This window comes from Urocampus carinirostris, chromosome 18 (genome assembly GCF_059441175.1).
Source record: "Urocampus carinirostris isolate Australia breed hairy pipefish chromosome 18, RoL_Ucar_1.0, whole genome shotgun sequence".
Taxonomy (NCBI): domain Eukaryota; kingdom Metazoa; phylum Chordata; class Actinopteri; order Syngnathiformes; family Syngnathidae; genus Urocampus; species Urocampus carinirostris.
Window position 1 is genome coordinate 15,905,807 of NC_142366.1, and position 20,411 is coordinate 15,926,217.

Below are 20,411 nucleotides of genomic sequence, written 5' to 3' on the forward strand. Positions count from 1 at the left end.
CTTGATGAAGGAAGACTCCGAAAAGAGCAATTGTTCAGTTTCGATGTCCGTCCGGGAGCCAAAGGACCCTGAGCTTGACGTAGAGAGCTGCTCTGCCCATTTAAACCTGGAGACAATGAGCGCCACACCTGAAGTCACCAGCAGGTCAGAATTTCAACTCGTTAAAAAAAACACAGGTTTACTACCATTGTGCACGCTTGGTTATAATCGGGGTTGAGAGGATGACTTTATAAATGTAATCGGATACCTGTTAAAAAATAATCTGTAATGTAATCCGAATACTATAATAATAGACGAATGTTACTTGATTACCTCTACCTATGTTTGGAATACTCCTATACCAAATTTTTTGATAAAAGACAAAATAAACTAAATATGAACACAATTATTACATTTAGGCTAAGATAAATGAACCATGTAACCTTGATAAGAAAAAGAGGAAGCCAAGATCAGGTAGTTGCTCTTGGCCCAACAAAAAAGTGCTCGTATATTGTATTGAACAAAAATAAAACGTTCTCTTTCACATGGCTAATGAGATAATTTGACATTAAGAGCACATCAATAACTCAATAGTGTCCAGTTTATACATTTCCAACACAGTCTGAGACTTCTAGTCATCTCTATGTCCCTTTATTGTCAATTATCTTTGAGTATATGTAAATGTAAGACACATGTAAGTAAGTGAGTGCATAGATTGAATGTTTGCATGCTTTGAAGGATGCTGTGGAAAAGGGTACATCATTCCAGGCATTAAATTGCATTTACAGACGAACGAGTTAGGTTCCGGACGATAAGTCTTAAGTTGAATTTGTTCGTAAGTTGCTTCAGTGCTATGTTTTGTATGTTTAAGGTTTATAGAAGTATGTTTAACTCCTTAAAAAAAACAACACAGGTTTACTACCATTGTGCACGCTTGGTTATAATCAGGGTTGGGAGGGTGACTTTATCAATGTAATCGGTAAGTAACCCGTATTGTTTTGAAACTGAAAAATAAACATTTCCAAAAATAATATGCTCTATAAAGTTGAGTTTAACTTTTGAAAGATAGGCTTCAAGAGCTCCTCGGTGGTAAAAAGTTGGCAAAAAAGCATTCCGACCATTTTCTCAACCGCATCAAGCTTTCTTATTCCACTTTCATTTCAAAAGAAACTGCTCGCCTTTTCTTTAATGAAATGAAAATGAAATTATCTGCATTTATATAGCGCTTTTCAAGTCAAGACTTCCCAAAGCGCTTTACAGTGTGCTTCACATTTCCCAATAGCGACCTTGCAGCCATGTAAGGCGCTAACCTGCTTATTGGGGGCATTAGGGGTTCAGTGTCTTACCCAAGGACACTTCGACATGTAACACGGAGGAGCCGGGATTCGAACTGCGATCTCTTGATCCCCAAGACGAGCGCTCTACCTCCAGAGCCACTGCTGCCTTACACTTTACACCAACCACATTGAATATTGGAAATTGAATGGATGCACGAGATATTAAACAATAAAAATGTCAAAATTCTTAGTGCGCTGGAGATACAGTATAGTATGTTTACACATGAACTAGGAAGAGGAAGCCGGATTTCATCTTCGGGGTGAATGATGGATGAGGTCTCACAGCGCCACACGCCGGTAGCGGCGGTAAGTAGCACTGCAGTAATGTCCTGTACTCTGAAAAAGGTGCACAATACGAAATCTAACTTACAGCAATGTCCGGATAGTTTTCGACGTCCCGAAAAAAAATGTTCGTATCTACCGTATTGCATGGTCGCAAGTATGGGAGCATTATTTATAGATGTTATTTCATGTGGTCATGCTTGTTTGTTGATGTTGTCTCTGCATGTGTGTAAAATGAAGACAGAGAGAGAAGAGTAAACAAAAATGGCAAATGTAAACAATGCTTTTGCGAACAAGGGAAAAAAAATATAAAGAGTTGGAAATAAAGCACACCAGATTTCAACATTGCCCCTTGTATTGCGCAACAAAAAATATGTTTTTAAATAAAATTGTAATCCTTATGTTTACAGACTAAACGTTTAATTTGACTACTCTGTAACTGTAACGGAATACAGTTAGGTTTTCTGGCATCCTGATTACGTAGCGCTGTTTCAGAAGCTCCCCTACTTACGAACATTCGAGTTACGAATAACGGTACATATTTTTTTGGGATGTCGAAAAATATCCGGACATTGCTGTAAGTTAATTTGTATTTTGCACCTTTCTCCGAGTACAGGACAGTACGATAGTGCTTCTCTCCGCCGCTACCACTGTGAGAGGTCACCCGGCATCCATCCGGAAGAGGAAATCCGGCTTCCTCTTCCTAATTCATGTGTAAACATTCTACACTGTATCTCCAGCACACTAAAAACTTTGAAAAAAAATTGTTTAATATCTCGTGCATTCATTCAATATGGTTGGTGTGAAGTGTAAAGAAGAGGCGAGCCATTTCTTTTGAAATGAAAGTGGAATAAGAAAGCTTATGCGGTTGGGAAAATGGTTGGATCGCTTTTTTTCGGCCACTTTTTACCACAGAGGAGGAAGTCGCCTAACTTTTGAAGCCCATCTTCCAAAAGTAAGGTATACTTCACTTTATTTATCTTTTATGGAGCATATTATTTTATGAAATGTTTATTTTTCAGTGCAAAACAATCCAGGTGATACATTCCATCCTAAATATATCACTGAAGCAACTTACGAACGTTCATCCGGAACGTATCTCATTCGTAAGTAGGGCAGTGTCTGTACATGTATTCCGTTACCTCCCAAGTCTGATAATAATCTGTATGAAGGCTGTCAAAATGTTTGCTCTCTGCAGCCTGCAGGCAGCCAAAGAAGACCAGCAGCAAAACATTGAGATCGACACAGTAGTGGATCAATACGGAGCAACAGAGGAGATAGTGGAGGACGTGAAGTTCGAGCAGCAAACAAAAGAAAATCCACAACTCTTGTTAGAAGTCAAAGCTGCTGAAGGCGACGTGGCAAAGAGGTGTGCTTCTAAAAGTTGTTTTTTAAAGAGACACACACGTTGCAGTGCCGAAAGTCGAATTAAAAAAGAGGGACAACAAAAAAGGAGTTTGCAAGAGAACAATATCGTAAAACCAAAATCTTATTCTGTTCATAAAATTCTCACTACGAGTATTATTTTTTCTTAAAGGAACAACGCGTAACTCTCGCCCCCTTGTGTTCAAAACTTAATTAATTCAAAAGAAAATACATTTATTGATTTGTATCAATAAGATACATCAACTATTATGTAAACGTGATTTTTATTTTGTTAAACCTTGCTGCTACGGTTACCCGAAAAAAAACAGAAATCCCGCAAAAGGCTGGGCAAAAAAATTGAAGAAAAATGATTCCATTTGGTCACATTGAGTCTCTGTAAATTGTACTCTCTTTTTTTGTGTGGGACACAGTTGTGAAGTGGAACCAAATTATTTCAACATTTAATATTGCATTCACAACAAACAAAAACCTGAAAAGAAGGTGTTGCAAAAATATTGTCCCCCTGTTCTCTCAACTCGGCCAACTGGCTCCAGTTCCCTGATGAATTCTGAATGATCCAATGTTGATCTAAATGACTAACAATGACAAACAGCGTGCACCTGTGTGTCATTAGGTCTCAGTTCAAATGCATTGTTCAGGTGAACCTGAACATACAGCATTATGAAGACCAATATTTTTGAACTGCCATTTTGTAATTTGTTGAATAAATGTTGTGTATTTTCACAGTTGTCTCACATGTTTGTTGATTCTTATAAATTATTTTTAGTTTTTTAAACCCTGAAATATGGCAATATGTCAAAATGTTCTCCGGGGGCTGACGGGCCAATACTTTTGCAACTCATACTATGTTATTAACTAAATAAAACAAAATAATGGACATTTGGGGGATTATTTTTCATTTCAGCTCAATGGCATCAGTGTAGTGGTGCTGAGTCGTCATTTCTTACGTATCGTAGTCGTTAGGCATTGTGGGAAATGTAGTTTTTGGTCAAAGCAATCTTGAACCACTTATATTTTAAACCCCAGCGATTCATATTTGGCCCAGGGGCCACCAGTTTGACATAATTGCTTTTAGCAAAAGATCCAGTGCTCTTGTTTTTTTATTCATACTACGACAGTGAAAAGTTTTGTATTTGTTGTTTCCAGTGACGAGGATCTTTACGGAGAAGAGCTGCCAGTGTCTCTTAACGATACCCAAGTTTCGCCGCTAGAGGGCAGCCCACGTGAGTTAATCCGTGAAACCTCCTTCAAAAGAACCGTTTTCGTTTTGAGCAGGAATGGAAACACTTTTTGAGTCGTGGGTTCAAAATTTTGGGCGAGGGGCTGGTCGTGGAGACCTATCCAATTTTTACTAATTAATGAATAAAAATACATTCAGACATCTACATGTTTTATTTCTTTTTTATGTTTGTTTTTGATAAGTAGAGTCTCATTAAATTGGTTTTGTGACGCTCAGAATTGATACAAACTCATATGTTATAACAACTTTCGATATTCAGTTTTGTAGTCTTACTGTAGTTGGGTTTTTGTAGTATTTCCGTTTTAGTAATTTTGTAGTATTTCTGTAGTAGTCATTTTGTAGTATTCCTGTAGTATTTTTGTAGTATTACTGAAGTATTTCTGTAGTAGTATTTTTGTGTATTTCTATAGTTTTTTAGCATTTTTTCAATAGTATGTTTGTTGCATTTATTTGGTAATTCTGTATTGAGTCTTTTTGTATGTATTCTGCAGTATTTCTGTTGCATTTCTGCACTATTTTTGTAATATTTCCATAGATGTATTTTTGTAGTATGAACTCTGTGGTATTTTGTAGCATTGTTGTAGTAGTATTTTTTTAGCATTTCCGCAGTATTATTTTTGTATTATTGCTGTATTATTTGCTGTATTATTTATGTAGTAATTTGTGGTATTTCCGAATGTATTTTTATAGCATTTCTGTAGTGTTTTGTAGTATTTCCACAGTAATATTTTTGTATTATTTCTGCGGTATTTTGTAGTATTTCCATAGTAGTATTACTGTAGAGGAATTTTTGTAGTATTACTGCAGTATGTATGTAGTGTTTCTCTGTTGTAGTATTTCTGTAGTAGTGTTTTTGTAGTATTTTTTAGCATTTTTATAATAATATTATAATGGTATATTTGTTGCACATATTTGATCATTCTGTAGTAGTATTTTTGTATCTATCCTGCAGTATTTCTGTAGCATTCCCACAATATTTTCGTAGTATTCCCATGGTAGTATTTATGTAGATGTATTTTTGTAGTGTGAACGCAGTAGTACTTTGTAGTATTGCTGTATTAGTATTTTTCTAGCATTTCCGCAGTAGTATTTTATTAGTTTTTGTATTTTTCGCAGTATTGCTTTATTATTTATGTAGTATTTTGTAGTATTACTGAAGATGTATTTTTGTAGCATTTCTGTAGTGTTTCGTAGTATTTCCATAGTAATATTTTTGTTTTATTTCCGCTGTATTTTTGCAGTATTTCCATAGTAGTATTACTGTCTGACTACAGTAATACTACAAACATCATGAGTCATATTTTTTGTGGATTATCTGTAGTATTTTCATTGTATAGTGTTACTCTAGTGCTATACAAGGAAATTATTATTATTTATTATTATTATTATCTTTGTAGTATTCTTGGAGTGTGTTTTTTTTTCTTTTCAGTATAAAAGCAAAATAATATATTTTATTTTGTAGTTTGACCACCCCTGATTTTGAGCCATATTTGGGACTCCAACGCAGTTGAGGTCTCCCTCAGTCTAAGATAACATCGACATTTTCATACCCTTTAACTTTTAATGCAGGAGTACTGAAGCAATTGTACGCAGGATCAAATCCAGTCCAAATTAAACTTTGCGTGTATAATGTATGTAACGTATATGATTCATATCATATTTGCTGTTACTCCACAGAGGAGGCCAGATGCAGTTTGGGCCCAGCGGTGGACATTTTGACATACAGTCAGCGAGAATGGAAAGGGAACACAGCCAAAAGCGCTCTCATCTTAAAGGTAACTTGTTGTGCTTGTCTTTTACAAAATCTTCTTTTATTATTTGAATATACACGCTGACAGCTACACACCATAGTTATCGATAATTGTTTTGAAATAGATTTGTTTTAATCAAAATCATGAAGGGGGAAAGTCCTCTTCGAAAGTTCAGAATCCATTGATGTCTTCTCTCCTTATTTTGAGTGTCTTCTAAAGTGTAAACTTCACATATCTCCTGCAGGGTTACAGGGAACTGTCTCAGCACTTTGTGGCCGTGCGACAAGTGCGGGGGGACAACTATTGCGCCTTGCGGTCTACCTTGTTTCAGGTGCTCTCGCAGGCTTCTCAGGTGCCAGCGTGGCTTCAGGACGATGACAAAGTTGACACGGTAACACTCGACCTCCTTCGCCCATTTCATTCTCGATTATCTTTTTTTTTTTCCTCTTGACTGGCTTTCATATACAGTGGCTTGCGAAACTATTTGTATCCAAATCCAGCTTTAAACTTCTCCACAACAGTATCTCGGACCTGCCTGGTGTGTTTCTCGTTCTTCATGATGCTCTCTGCGCTTTAAACAGACCTCTAATACTAGCACAGTGCAGGTGCATTTATACAGAGACTTTATTACACACAGGTGGATTCCATTTATCATCGTTAGTCATTTAGATCAACATTGAATCATTCAGAGATCCTCATTGAACTTCTGGACAGATTTTGTCTGTTATTAAATAACTTCAATGCAAACTTAAACAGTATCAAATATTTCTTTTACAACTTTTTCAGAACAAAAGTCAAGAATCAAACAAAAAAGCAGTAATGTAGCAAAAAAAAAAAAATATATATGAATACTTTCCATTGCACGATATTTGTAAACTAAAGTGCAAAAAGTGTACAATACAAGGTAAAAACCTTTAGCAATATAAAAAAATACTTCTACAAAAAAGTCCCAAAAAATCAGGAATGTAACCAAAATACATACAGTCTATACTGGATGTGCAGGTTTTTGTTCAGGAACAGTAGCATATCTAGATTTTTGATCACAGCTCATTGCTCTTTGAAGGTTGAGCAGTTTTTTTTCCATGTGTTAATGTAATTTTGTGGTGTTGCCACAGTGGCGGACCCCGTTACCACACAAATTACCTCTGGCGTTGTCATTTTCTGTAAACGTTCCACACCGCGCTGCGATTCATGTTTGCCTCTGTCATTTTTAGTTTCTGGTTAATGTTGGGTGGATCTATCTGGATGCTCTTTCACCCTCCGTTTCCCCCTCTCTGCCTGGCAGGCAAGAGGCAGGCAGCCAGCTGCTAGCCAGGTAGGGGGGGAGGAGCTAAAGGCGTGCCTGTCAGTCACTCACTTGCAGATAGTTCTGAGTGAGAGAGATTGGGGCTGCGCTATCCGTGCAGAGAAACGGTGTTTTGAGGAAATTGGTGAAGGAGCGGATTATCAATCCCAGGACACTAGTATCGATCCGATCCAAGTACTTGCTGTGTATCGATAATATCGATATTTGTATCAATCCGCCCACCCTTACCAGACATCTAGCACTGTTACATCAAAGAAAGTCAAAAGTAAGGAGTTGTGTTTTCTTGAAGCTATTGCAGGATCTGTCCGATCTGATGTCTCAGTGGAAATTTCCCGGCGAGTCTGAAGAGCAAGTGGACGTCGCGCAGCGTCTCCGAAGCTACCTCGAAATCCTCCGAAACAAGGTTCCCCGGCACGCTTTTCAGTGTCTCACAACCATTTCAAGAAAAGCTGCACTCTTTTTTTGAAAAAAGACATCTCAGAGCATTGTTACACGTAGAAAATGTTAGGAAAATTTGCAGGGAATTGCCTCTCCTCAGAAAAGGCTTTCTCTGTTTAGTCGCATCCATTGTATCTTCTTCTAGGGATAGGGAAAATGAGAAAAATGGCTGGGTTTTGCCATGTTTCCCGGCTGAGGAGACGTTGATGTAGATTTCAGCCTTCTTGGTCGCCATTGTCCTTGAGAGGGTGAAAGCTTTTCGCGCCTCTCTTTTAAAGTGTGATGAGGTCACAGTCACCCGACTGTGAGTTCCAGTTGATGCTTTTCAGAATCAAGTTCTCCAATTGGCTAATTACAAACATAATTATTCCTTCAACCACTCGGGTCTTAGGGACACCGTTACCTAAGGTGTGTTTTTGGCAAGTACAGCACCCATCCCTCTCCAGGCCAACATGTTTCCACCAGGAAACCTTTCGCGTTTTAGATGTGCTAACCATTGCACTAAGTAAACCTTTTATGCTCTCAATCACAAACCCACAGACTTGAGTGATTAATTAATGTTATGATAAGAGCTAATATATTCGTCCGCTTTTATTGCAAGAACTTTTTAAAATCTCAACATTATCAGCGGTCTTGATTCCCAGGCATGTCGGGACTTAGGAGTTCGTAGAGCTAGCGCTGTTTATTACGCTCTATCAGTATTCTTCCTGCTTCCGTGGCTCCGCCTTTGGTCGCTGATCCCAAGCTGCGGGATGGTTAGCGCCCGAAAGTGGGAGGGAGAGGCTCGGCTGTATCTGAGCTTAAATAATCGTCCTGTCGAATAAATAAAAATGCTGATACCGATCTCCTAAGTATACGATAATTGGCCCGCCCGATAATCAATCGACCACTAATCAATAACATAAAAATTAAACATAAAATAGTAAACATAAGTTTTTAAGTATGTATTGAAGGATTTTATACATTTGACTATAAAGGATTTTGTACGATCAAATACAAATTACATTTAAATGCAAAAGATATTCACTAGCTGAGCTGTGGGGCGAGGTCAATGCAACTTAGTGAAGAATGATGTTTACAGGAATAGCTGGGAACTGGGACAAAGGGCTGATAAGATAATCAGCACTTCTCGACGCATCGAGGCGAGGGGGCTTTTCTGGCACGCCCATGGGAGGAGCCAACACACCAACTTGCGGGGAAAAAAAACGTGGGCAGTGAGAAGAAAGGTAGAAGATCAAAGAAGATCGAGAGGGAAGGCTTGACAGAGACTCGAGCGACACTAAGTGTGCTAATTCGATGAAGTTCACTGAGTTAAATTATTTAAGAAATGAAATCTGCCCACGTGTGAAAATGTCGGCTATTTTTGTCCATCTTTTCACATCAAGGAACGAGCGTGCATTGTTAGGATAATGCAGGTTGTGTTTGTTTAATGGAGTCAGATAGCTAATTGGAACAATTTGGTAAACGCTACATTTTTAATATTAATTCCTAACAGTATACATATATATATACTTGGCATTTCTCTAATTAAACCTGGTATATTTTTGCCTCACTTTTTAATCCAACTACACATAACCTTTAAATTGGAAAATGGATTAGATGCCACTTACTCGGATATCTAATGAAAGGCTGGCTTTTCGGTCCTCCGCAGTGGCAGGCGGCCGCACTCTGCCCGTCGGCCACCGAGCGGCGCCGTCTGTGCGCCGCCGCCTTCCGGGGCGACGAAGAAGAGGCGGCGATGCTGGAGGCGCTCAAACTGCTCATGCTAGGGCGCGCCGCCCAACTGCACGCCGGCATGCACGCCGCCGCGCAGGCCGGCGACCACCAGGAGGTGCCGCTCTTCTGCTGGCTGCTCTTTGCCCGCGACTCCTCCGACTGCCCGCGCGCTTTCCTCGCCAACCACCTGAGCCGAGTGGGCGTCGACGCGGGACTGGAGCAGGTGAGCGGCGCCGCGTTCGATACCGAGAGCGTACCGTGGTTTCACCAGCATAAGGCGCGCATAAAAGTCTCCGTTTATCTTAAAACTGTGAGCGCTTTGTCACATGTATATTGGCAGACTCGGTGGCCTAAGGGTTGGGCGCTCGCCCCTGAGACCGGGAGGTCAGAGGTTCGAGACTTAAAACATTTTTGGGTGAAATCCGATGTTTTTGTAAGATTATTCACATTTCCTACTAAATGCGACCACAAGTTTCCCACGTGACGTGACAGGCAATGTATTATTTGCGGAAGTACTCATGGATGCGAATGCTGTAGCGTATCTAGCTGTTGGAGTTTTCGTGACCGGACCAGGTCTACGGTGGCGTAGAAACTTATATCATAATGAAAATAATGGATTGTTGACACTTGGGCTAATGTTTCTGTTGGGACTAAAGTGGAGAAAGTGAACCCTTTAACGGAGATTTAGCGAAGCTGTTCTGGTCAGAAACTGAGGGCAAGGATTTGCGCATGTTTGTTATGGATTGCTGGTTGGTTAGTTGGTTGGATCCCTTAACCCACAGGCGGCCTGCGGGCCAGATCAGGCCCGCTAAGGGATTGAATCCGGCCCGCTAGACAACACTCAGAGAAGCGTAAGAGAAAAACAAGCTGCAGGTTGAAATATGTCAACTTGGTGTTGCCAAGGCCAGGTGCCTCTCACAAAGACACTGTACTTCTCTCTCTCTCTCTTTCTTTTCCACCCCTTTCTCCCTCTGTGTCTCCGTCTCTTTCACTTTCTGTGTCTCTCTTTTTCTCTTCCTTTTTGCTCTTTGTCTCTTTCCCTCTCTGTGTCTTTTAACCTCTTTTGCTCCAACTTCCCTTTTTCTCTTTCTCTCTTCATACCCTTCGCACTTTCTTTTCTCTTTTCTCTCCTTCTGTCTTTCTATTTCTCTTTGGATTTGTTTCTTCCTCTCCCTTTCTTTTCCCCCTCTCTCACGACTTTTTATCTCTTTTTTGTTTCTCACGCACTCTCCATTTCTTTTCTTTCGTTTTCCTGCCATCTCCTTTTCCCTCCCTCTTTCTCTTATTTCTTTATCTCTTTTTCTTTCTCTTTAATCTACTAGTCCGGCCCCCGACAGAATGTTTGTTCTATCGTGTGGCCCCCAAGTTCAAATGAGTTTGACACCCCTGCCTTAACCCCATCCCTCTCCAGGCCAACATACGTTTCCACCTGGTCTTGAAACCGGATATTACCGCTAAAAAATATGAGTGCTAAACTGTTTTGCACTAGCACTTTAATTTTTTAATCGTATTTTACCTGTGTGTCTTACTTTTTAATCAATTCTTCAGTACACCACAACCAAACTCTGTTTTGCTCCCACTATATTTTTAAATACGCACACTTGTATGCTTGTCTGTGTTGTTGTAATGCACCCGTGCCCTATCTCGCGTTGCGCCCAGTGTAGTGTTAAATACAGAAATTGAACCAGCTACGGAGACTGTCCCTTTTCACAGAGTGCGCCTTATGGTCGTGAAAACACGGTACATTTTAGGAATGCACCAAATTTTGTTTATCAAGCACTTTTCAAATGAAAATGACCCTAAAAGTGCATTTTCGGTTTTGTCCAAAAAAGAAAATACATGAACGCCTCTCCATACGAGCTTCAATCATTATCACAAAATGCTACAAAATTAAACAAACATTACTAAAATAATACTTTGAATATACTTCAAATTACTAATACAGAAACACAACAAAAATATCTCTAATAATATAAAACAAAAACATTAGTATAGAAATATTATTACACAAATACTTAAAGAATAATTCGACAGAGGTATTATGACATAAATACAACTACAGTAATACTACAATAAAATCTACTATGGAAATACTATAAAAATACTACAGAAATACAAAACTACTACGACAGAAGTATTATAAAATGGCGTCGAACTAAAACTCCTGTAACACGCCAAACATGCAACAAAAGTATTATAATGGAAATACTATAAAAATACTTCAGAAATTCAACAACAACAGAAACATTACAAAAAGCTATAGTAACACTACAAAAATACTCCAAAAATACGACAAATATGCAACAAAAGTACTACAATGGAAATAGGGTTAAAAAAGTCTACAGAAAGTCAATATAACAACTACATTATCATTACAAAACGCTAAAAACTAAAACTTCGGTAACACTACAAACATACTGCAATGGAAACCCTAGAAAAAATACTTCAGAAATTCAACAACTACAGAAACATTACAAAATACTACAAACTAAAACTCCAGTAACAGGACAAAAATGCTCCAAAAATACTGCAAATATGCAACAAAAGTACTACAATGGAAATACTATTAATATACTACAGAAGTACAAAAATACTATGACAGAATTATTACAAAACGGCGACAAACTAAAACTCCAGTAACATTCAGATTCAGATCTACTTTATTGTCATTCTAGTACACGTGTATACAGAACGAAATGTCGATGTATCTGACCCCCACAGTTTCCTTGAATGTACAGATATAAATAATGTTGTATTGTATTTTGGCTACGTATAGTATTTTACCATAGTGCCGATAGTGCAAGAAGAGTAGCTAACCAGATGTGCAAAATGGGCAGTCAGGTTAACAAGTCAGGTACACAGTAACATTAACACTGTAACATAACGCTGTAATTACAATAGTGCAGAGAGCAATGTGCAAGGAGTGGCAAGCTATAAAAAAAAACTGCCAGTAGTGCAAAAAGTCAGATTAGCAGCCGTTTAGATTTAAGTTAACTATATGTTAGATTGACCATTTAACAGTCTAATGGCCAGGGGGACTAGACTATTGCGGAGCCTGGTGGTCCTGCACCGCACACTGCAGTACCTCTTCCCAGAGGCTAGCAGAGTGAACAGTCCATGATGGGGGTGAGAGGGGTCCCCGGTAATGTTTTTAGCATGGGATAGGCAGTGCTTCTGGCCAATGTCCTGAATGGAGGGAAGTGTAGTCCCGATTATTTTCTCTGCTGTCCTCGTTACCCTCCTCACACTACCCCAGTCGGTAGCGCTGCAGCCTCCACACCACACAGAGATACAGCTGGTCAGGATACTCTCTATGGTGCCCCTGTAGAATGTAATGAGGGAGGGTGGGGGCAGGTGGGCTCTCCTCATCCTCCGCAGGAAGTACAGGCGCTGCTGTGCCCTCTTAACCAGTGATGCAGTGTTTACGGACCAGGTGAGTTTGTTTGTAATGTGCACCCCTAGGAACTTGATACTGCTGACAACCTCCACAGCCTTGTTGTTGATGCAAAGTGGGGCATGGTTGGGCTGGTTTTTCCTAAAGTCGACAATGATCTCTTTAGTTTTGTCGACATTCAGGACCAGGCTGTTGTCCCTGCACCAGCCCACCAACTGCTCCACCTCCTCTCTGTAGGCCAGGTCGTTGTCATCCCTGATGAGGCCCACCACTGTTGTGTCGTCAGCATACTTCACGATGTGGTTTGTGGCGGACCTAGGGACGCAGTCGTGTGTCATCAAGGTGAACAGCAAGGGGCTTAGGACGCAGCCTTGGGGGGAGCCCGTGCTGAGGTAGATGACATCTGAACTGTTCTGACCTATCCGCACTGATTGGGGTCTGTCACAGAGGAAGTCCAGCAGCCAGTTCCGCAGGGGGGTGTTGAAAACCAGGAGTCTCATTTTGTCTACCAGATGTTGTGGGATGATGGTGTTGAATGCTGAACTGAAGTCCAGGAACAGCATCCGCACATGGGTGTTCTTCTCCTCTAGATGTGTCAGGCTCAGGTGAAGCGCAGAGGAGATGGCATCCCTGGTGGAGCGGTTTGTCCTGTAGGCAAACTGAAAGGGGTCGAATGAGGAGGGGAGACTGGAGGTGATGTGCTCTTTAACCAGTCTCTCAAAGCACTTCATTATGATAGGAGTCAGTGCAACGGGCCGGTAATCGTTGAGTGATAAGATCTGGGGTTTCTTTGGCACTGGGATGATGTTGGCAAATTTGAAGCATGATGGTACTTTGGCTTGGTCTAGCGAGGTGTTGAAAATGTCTGTTAGTACACAAGCCAGCTGATCGGCGCACTCCCTAAGTACCCGCCCCGGAATGTTGTCCGGGCCTGGAGCCTTCCTTGTGTTGACCCTTCTCAGGGTCTTCCTCACGTCAGATGAGTCCAGGTGGAGTGCTCTTTCGTCCTGATTTGGAACCGCTTTCGCTGCAGGGGTGCCGTTTTGTGCCTCGAACCTTCCAAAGAATTTGTTGAGGTCATTCAGAAAGTCCATGCTAGTGTTCTGCACTGGGGCGGTGGTTGGCTTGTAACTGGTGATGGCCTGAATGCCTTTCCACATATCCCTGGTGTTGGTTGTGCTGAGGAAACGTTCCTGGATTTTTTGACTGTGCATTCGCTTTGCTAGTCTGATAGCCCGGTTCAGGTTAGCCCTCGCTGATAACAGCGCCTCCTTGTCACCAGATCTAAAGGCAAGGTTCCGTACTTTTAGTTGTTTTCGTAGCATGCTGCAAAAATACTCCAACTGTATTACAATGGAAATACTCCAAAAATGGTACTGCAGAAATGCTAGAAAAAAGCCAAAGACTACGGTAATTGTACAGGACTAAAACAAAATTCTAACTGCAGAAATTGAAAATTACAGTACTACTACAAAACTAAATAACAAATGAAGTACTTTCTGGGATTGCGATTTGCTTTGAATCCTCTGGGCTCAGGTGGAGATGTGCTTGCTGGGAGACACCTTGCGCTGCACCCTGCAGGTCTACCGCCTTTACATGGCCGACAGCGAGGAATTCGTGGCCTACTTCCCGGAGGAGCACAAGGACCGCTGGCCCAGGATCAGCCTGGTCACCGAGGACGACCGACACTACAACGTTCCCGTCGCCGAACTGCACCGGGAGACGGGGGCGGGGGCCACCCCTAGCTGAGAACCACCCAAATCTCAGGAGAGGGGGAAAAACAGCCTTGATATTGTTTTTGCTCATACGGTGGTACCTCTACTTACGAATATTTCAGGTTATGAAGTTCGTAAATTCCGGACTACACTACAAAGCGCACCCACTACTTTTTAGATGGTTTGCCAGTGTTATTCTTACACAAGCCGCGCCCATGTATAAGCTGCATGCGCCCGCGTTAAAACTTGTGACACCATCACAAGTCTAACCCAGAACCAGGCTGTAAGTTCCACGATTGTAACTGGGGTTTTTAAGGATTATTGTTCTATCTTCGTTATTCATTATCCATTATCCGTTATCGGTCAGTTCATAATACGCTACAAAGCCTAGGAGCCGGGACACTTACTCTTAGCCAAAAGGATTGTAACTACATAGATAGCACACAATTCCAGAGTTACAGTTAGCATCATAAATAGAAAATGATACCCGTAATTAACGTGTGACGCAGACTTGTAAAGTCCGGGTCCCGTTGAAAGTAATCCAAGGAAACAAAATGTATATTTCCAAAGTTAAGGGTGGAAAAAATATATATCCACAATTGTCCGCTGCGACAACAGACAGATCTACCGGTAACTCGGCTTTACCCCAATTCCCATCAGCCCGCCCCTTCTTTTTGATTCGTCCGTAGAACACAACTGAATAAATCTCTAAAATAAATACATTACAAAAATATACAGTTGCAAATACATATTATACATGGTTACACATATTTACGAAGAAAAACAGTAAACCGAGAGAGTTTTCGAAGCTTTAATAATAATAATATAACTTTCATCCCAAACCGTGCCTTTGAAAGGTACCAACACGCTAGTAGGATCACGCTCGCAATGTATCAAACGTGCCTGTTAATAGAATGCATCCCGTTATTGTGAATTTCATGGGATGTCCTCCTCAACTTCCTCTTCATAACTAATGCCATCAAGGGCGTCTTCCTCATTATCGGAACGTACCTTAACTTTACAGACAACGTATGCTTAAACTTAGAGGTTGCAGTCTTCCTCTGCGCATGTAATCCACCGGTTCAGATCTCACCTTTTATACTCCAGCGCCGCGGGTGGCCGTTAGAAATATTCCATAAATTGCCCGCTTCGCTGAATAAGCCGCAGGGCTGAACATTTGGGGAAAAAGTAGCGGCTTATAGTCCGGAATTTACGGTACCTTGATGCGAAAATATAGCCTTGAGTTAGGTTGTCGATAATATTCGCCGCTCCCAAAATGACTCCAAACTTGAACTGTCTTGTGGCCTAGAGCATCCCAGCATGCTCTTCGTGTCACCGTTAGAGTTCAGAGACAAAAAAGGAGGAGGAGGCAGCCATCATTCAACCAGCCCAAATAAAAGACATTTTAGCAAAATTCCATGAAGTCTCGTAATATGTAGAAAGGAATCACCCTGAAAATGCGATTTCTCGCGCATTTCTGACAAATTGACAGAAGCCGGCAGAAGCAGACGTCGTTGGATCCGTTTTTCAAGAAACGCAAGATAAAAAGTGAATGAATATTCGTATTATTTCCTTTTATTTATTTTTTGTTTTTTTTACATTTTATGTTTATTGTGCGCTAATCTAATTTCAACATGTTTTATTGAAAAAATATACTCTACTTTTGCGGGGTTTGCAACAAATCAGCACAATTTATATAAAACATGCTACTCCTATAACAGATTAAATTCGTAAGTAGAGGTACCACAATTACGTAATTTAAACTTTGTTTGAGTGTGCTATATACTCAAGGTTTTATGGTAGTATATAACCGTAATTGAGCAATGATTGATCACATCTGCCCAGCTTTTGCTGCAACAGGAATCAAACCCGGATCAGGACAGTGTGAAAGCGTTGCATCGTAACCACTAAGTGACTAGGAGTGTAGATGACGTAGGAAAAGGCATTAAAAATGAAAAAGTGCAACGATGAGCTCAAATTGAATGCCTTTTCCTATCTCATTCAGATCCGTAATGGGTTAGTGAGTACACAGTGGATTTACGCCAGGGGTGGGCAAACTGCGGCCTGCGGGCTTTTTAATCCGGCCTGCCGAAGGTAAATAGTACCAAGAAATTGAATCGCCGGCTTTGTCCCTACTGTCATTTTGTGGCTACTATAGAAATACTACTACTGATATACTACAAAAAATACTAAATGTAAAATTTTCGGCTTAAAGTCAGGGACCTACTAATATGTGATTACTATGCTAAAATATTACTACGCTTTTACAATGATACAGATATCCTACAACAGGAATACTACCTAAATACATTTAAAGAATAATACGGAAATACAACTACAGAAAAGCTACCAAAGTACAACTTTACATAATCCTTTAAAAATAATACGAAAATACTACAATAATCGTACTACAAAAACACTACAGAACTAAATAAAATTTAATTTTTAGAGGGAAAAAAAACTATAGAAATACAACCAAAATACAGCTACAGAATTTTTTCAAAAATACTACCACGAAAAAAACTGCTAAAATCCTACGAGGAATATACAGTAAAAATTCTACTACAGAAATACTACAAAAATGCTACAGAAATGCTACAGAATTATTCCAAAAATACAATTAAAAAAAATAGAACTACAGTAACACTATACAAATTCTGCAAAAATACTACTGGAAAAATACCAGAAAAAAATAAATCTACAGTGATATTAAATATACTAGTAACAGTGCAAAACTAAATATTAAGTGCTTAAAACACGTTATTTTGCTTTAAATGTGAGTATTTCCAAACCAAATTTGATGAAAATAATCCCATTTCAAACAAATATGAAAAGAATTAAAACGTGAAGATTTTGCATGTGTATTCATTCAAAATTTGGCTGTCTACTTTTTTTAACTTAATGCGGCCCATGACTCGTTTGCCCACCCCGTATCAATACTGTGATTTGAGATCTAGTATCACTACACGCCATAATCTGGGTAATTTCTGAATAGCAGGCTGAGGCTTTACACCGAAAAAACGGTGACCAGATGATGAAGTTGCTGTATCTGAGTCACATCAGGAGGCTTCTCCTGCTACTGGTATCCATTGAAACCAGTACCATCTGTTTTTTGTCGGGGAGTTAACCCCCTCAAAAAAACTGCCTGGGATGGGCACCAACAGGCTGTACTTCCCCAAGATGCACCACAGGAAATGTGTTTAAGGGATACACCCACACACCTCCACTGGAATTGTGAATATATTGATTTATGACTTGGAATCCAGACTGCTGTTAAAACATGAAATCAGGTGCTCGCGTCCCATCAGCCTCAGGTTTTATGAGGTTTGTTTTTTTTTGCGAGCAAGTATTGTGCAGAGCGCATTGCCTTTTTCCAATAAAGGAGAAGCGTGTGAGGAGCTCGTTTGCCTCCGTATTGCCTTACAGCTCTAATGCACAAGTGTGAATGAATGTGGACGAGAAATTTGTGAATAAAAGAAAAGCACAACCTCTTCTGTTTGCCTATTTCTTCACGAGTTCTGACATAGCAGCTGAACCTCACCTGTCATGGAAATATACACTACTGTTCAAAAGGCAATTTTCTGATTGCCATTAAAAAGAGTTTAATAAGTATTTTTCAAATGAGTGGTCCAATGTCTGTGGTCCTGTTCCAGGTGGGTCCAAAGTCCGGCCCAGGGCCCAGTTATGGCTCATGGTCCGATTTTTACCGGTCAGAAAATTATTACGATGTCACCCGCCAGTAATATTAACTGCAGTATAAAATAAATTTATCCCCCCCCCAAAAAAAATTCCCCATTTCACCAGATAGTGGCAGTAGCTCTTTAGCCAATACAAGCCGTAATGGTTAGGTTTAGTTGTTTTTTTGCAATTGGAAGATGGAATAAGAGCTTGCTCTGTCCACTCCACGCATCGGCCCGGTATTGCAGTACCTCCGGGATCGGTGCATTCGCATTGATCGCTGCTTGAACCTGTGGCTAGGACCTTGACTCAGCCTCTTGGCTGGGAACAAGTGTCTCGGCCTCTTGGCTTTGCAGTGTATTATGATTTGACTGATAACGGATAATGGATAATTGATAAAGAATATAGAACAATAACCCTCTACAAAACCCCCCCGCCCTTGACTTTCGGAAAATAATTTAGCTCACCCCATTTCTGACATTCATTCATTATCTGCACCGCTTATCCTCAGTAGGGTCGCAGGGGGTGCTGGAGCCCACCCAGCTATCTTCAGGCAGTGGGCAGGGGACACCCTGAACTGCTTGCCAGCCAGTCCACAGGGACAGACAACTCACTCATTCACACCTAGGGACAATTTGGACCTGCCAATTAACCTGACAAGCATCTTTTTGAAATGTGGGAGGAACTGGAGTGCCTGGAGGAAACCCACGCAAGCACGGGGAGAACATGCAAACTCCACACAAGATGTTCGATCTCATGACCTCAGAACTGTGCCGTACACGCGCTAACCACTGCCCCATTCCTGACATGGCGACGGTAAATAAAAAAAGGAAAGTTGACTGTGAGGACCAGTACAAACTGGAGTATTTTCTTTTTTTTTACCAAAATCCGAAACAACTGCTTTCGCCTAATTTGCCAAAAGACTGGCTGTTTTCAAAGAATATATTATCAAGCAGCACTGTCGGAGGAAACATGCTGACTACAAATAGCTAACAGGAAACAGACGCTGTGAAAAGGTGAAGCAACTGTACGCAGTCATAACGCAACAGCAGCACTTTTTCACGAGTCAAATGAAAATGCTACAAAAGAGAGCTAAGAGGTCGCGACGCTAATCACCACTCAATGCAAAACTTTTAATATTGTTCAAAAAAATGCCAGGCTGAGTAGTCGGCTCTCCATTTTACCAAATCTGGCCCACCGCTTTCTAAAAAGTTTGGACACCCCTGGATTACACCCATATTAATCATTTCATTTCTTTGCCCAGTCTCAAAAATATATAGCATTTTCTTTCCCACTCCAAGCCAAACATCTCAGCGTCACCTCTTTACCATAGTTGACACCGGTGTTTTGCAGGTACTATTCAACCAAGCTGCTAATTGAGAACCTGTAACAGTGTTCCCTCTAAGCTGCGCGCGTGCGCAATTGCGCACTGCTCGCACATTCTCAGCGCAGAAGAAAATCTAGCCAGCGCACAAAAATCAGGGCTCAAAATTACTTATTAAGAAGCGACTTAAGTCAAAGTTACAGTGCATGAAGGTCAAAATACACGGATTCCCCTGACGTTGTGTCCTAAATGCGGTATTTTGAAGTCAATGTCGAACGAAGTTGAAAAGTAAAGTTAGTAGAGTTTGTCGAGAACCGGCTTCTTCGGCTCGGCTCACTAAAAGGAACCGGCTCTCTCGGGTCCTAAACGGCTCTTCGGGTTGTTTTTGCTTCTTTAATCCCAACATGACCAAATATTATGTAAAACTATTCACAAAATGACAAAATGAAGAAGGGGGGAATAGAACAAAGGAGACAAAAATACCAAAATGAAAAATAAACACAATGAGACTTCTTTTAAAGCAATTTTTGAAAAAGTAGAAAAAAACACGGAAAAAAGAAGAAAAAGTTTGTGTTGCATTCAAATAATTTCCGATTGTATCAAGTGAATCTTGTTGCCAACATTGTACTTCCACTCAAAAATGTGATTAAGTACAGTTCTGTATCTTACAACCTACTCAATAAGCCCCCAAAAATGTTAATATTATGCGACAAAATATATCAGGAAAAAAAAAAATGGATATCTTGTGAAAGAATTGTAAGAACAAACGACGTTTGTAGGCCGTACAACCTTTGCAAACGTACATGAATCAATTCATTCAAAAGAGAAAAATCATTTTGCATTGCCGGAAACTCAGCAAAATGTA

General features: G+C 40.4%; 1 protein-coding gene and 1 pseudogene across 5 annotated transcripts in view; both read left to right on the forward strand.

Annotated features, from left to right (window-relative positions):
* The window catches only part of LOC148348495 (ubiquitin thioesterase otulin-like), a 32,609-nt gene extending 14,574 nt beyond the window's left edge, over positions 1–18,035 (forward strand). For all 5 annotated transcript variants that reach the window (XM_088322236.1, XM_088322237.1, XM_088322240.1 and 2 more), the window contains 8 exons: positions 1–144; positions 2,797–2,967; positions 4,131–4,207; positions 5,902–5,999; positions 6,220–6,366; positions 7,571–7,684; positions 9,371–9,658; positions 14,366–18,035. In XM_088322236.1, coding sequence (XP_088178362.1) covers positions 1–144; positions 2,797–2,967; positions 4,131–4,207; positions 5,902–5,999; positions 6,220–6,366; positions 7,571–7,684; positions 9,371–9,658; positions 14,366–14,578 — 1,252 coding nt within the window. In that variant the 3' untranslated portion in view covers positions 14,579–18,035. The remainder of the gene's footprint in view (positions 145–2,796; positions 2,968–4,130; positions 4,208–5,901; positions 6,000–6,219; positions 6,367–7,570; positions 7,685–9,370; positions 9,659–14,365) is intronic.
* A 316-nt stretch (positions 18,036–18,351) lies between these two features.
* On the forward strand, positions 18,352–18,495 carry LOC148348497 (U2 spliceosomal RNA; annotated as a pseudogene).
* Positions 18,496–20,411: the final 1,916 nt, after the last annotated feature.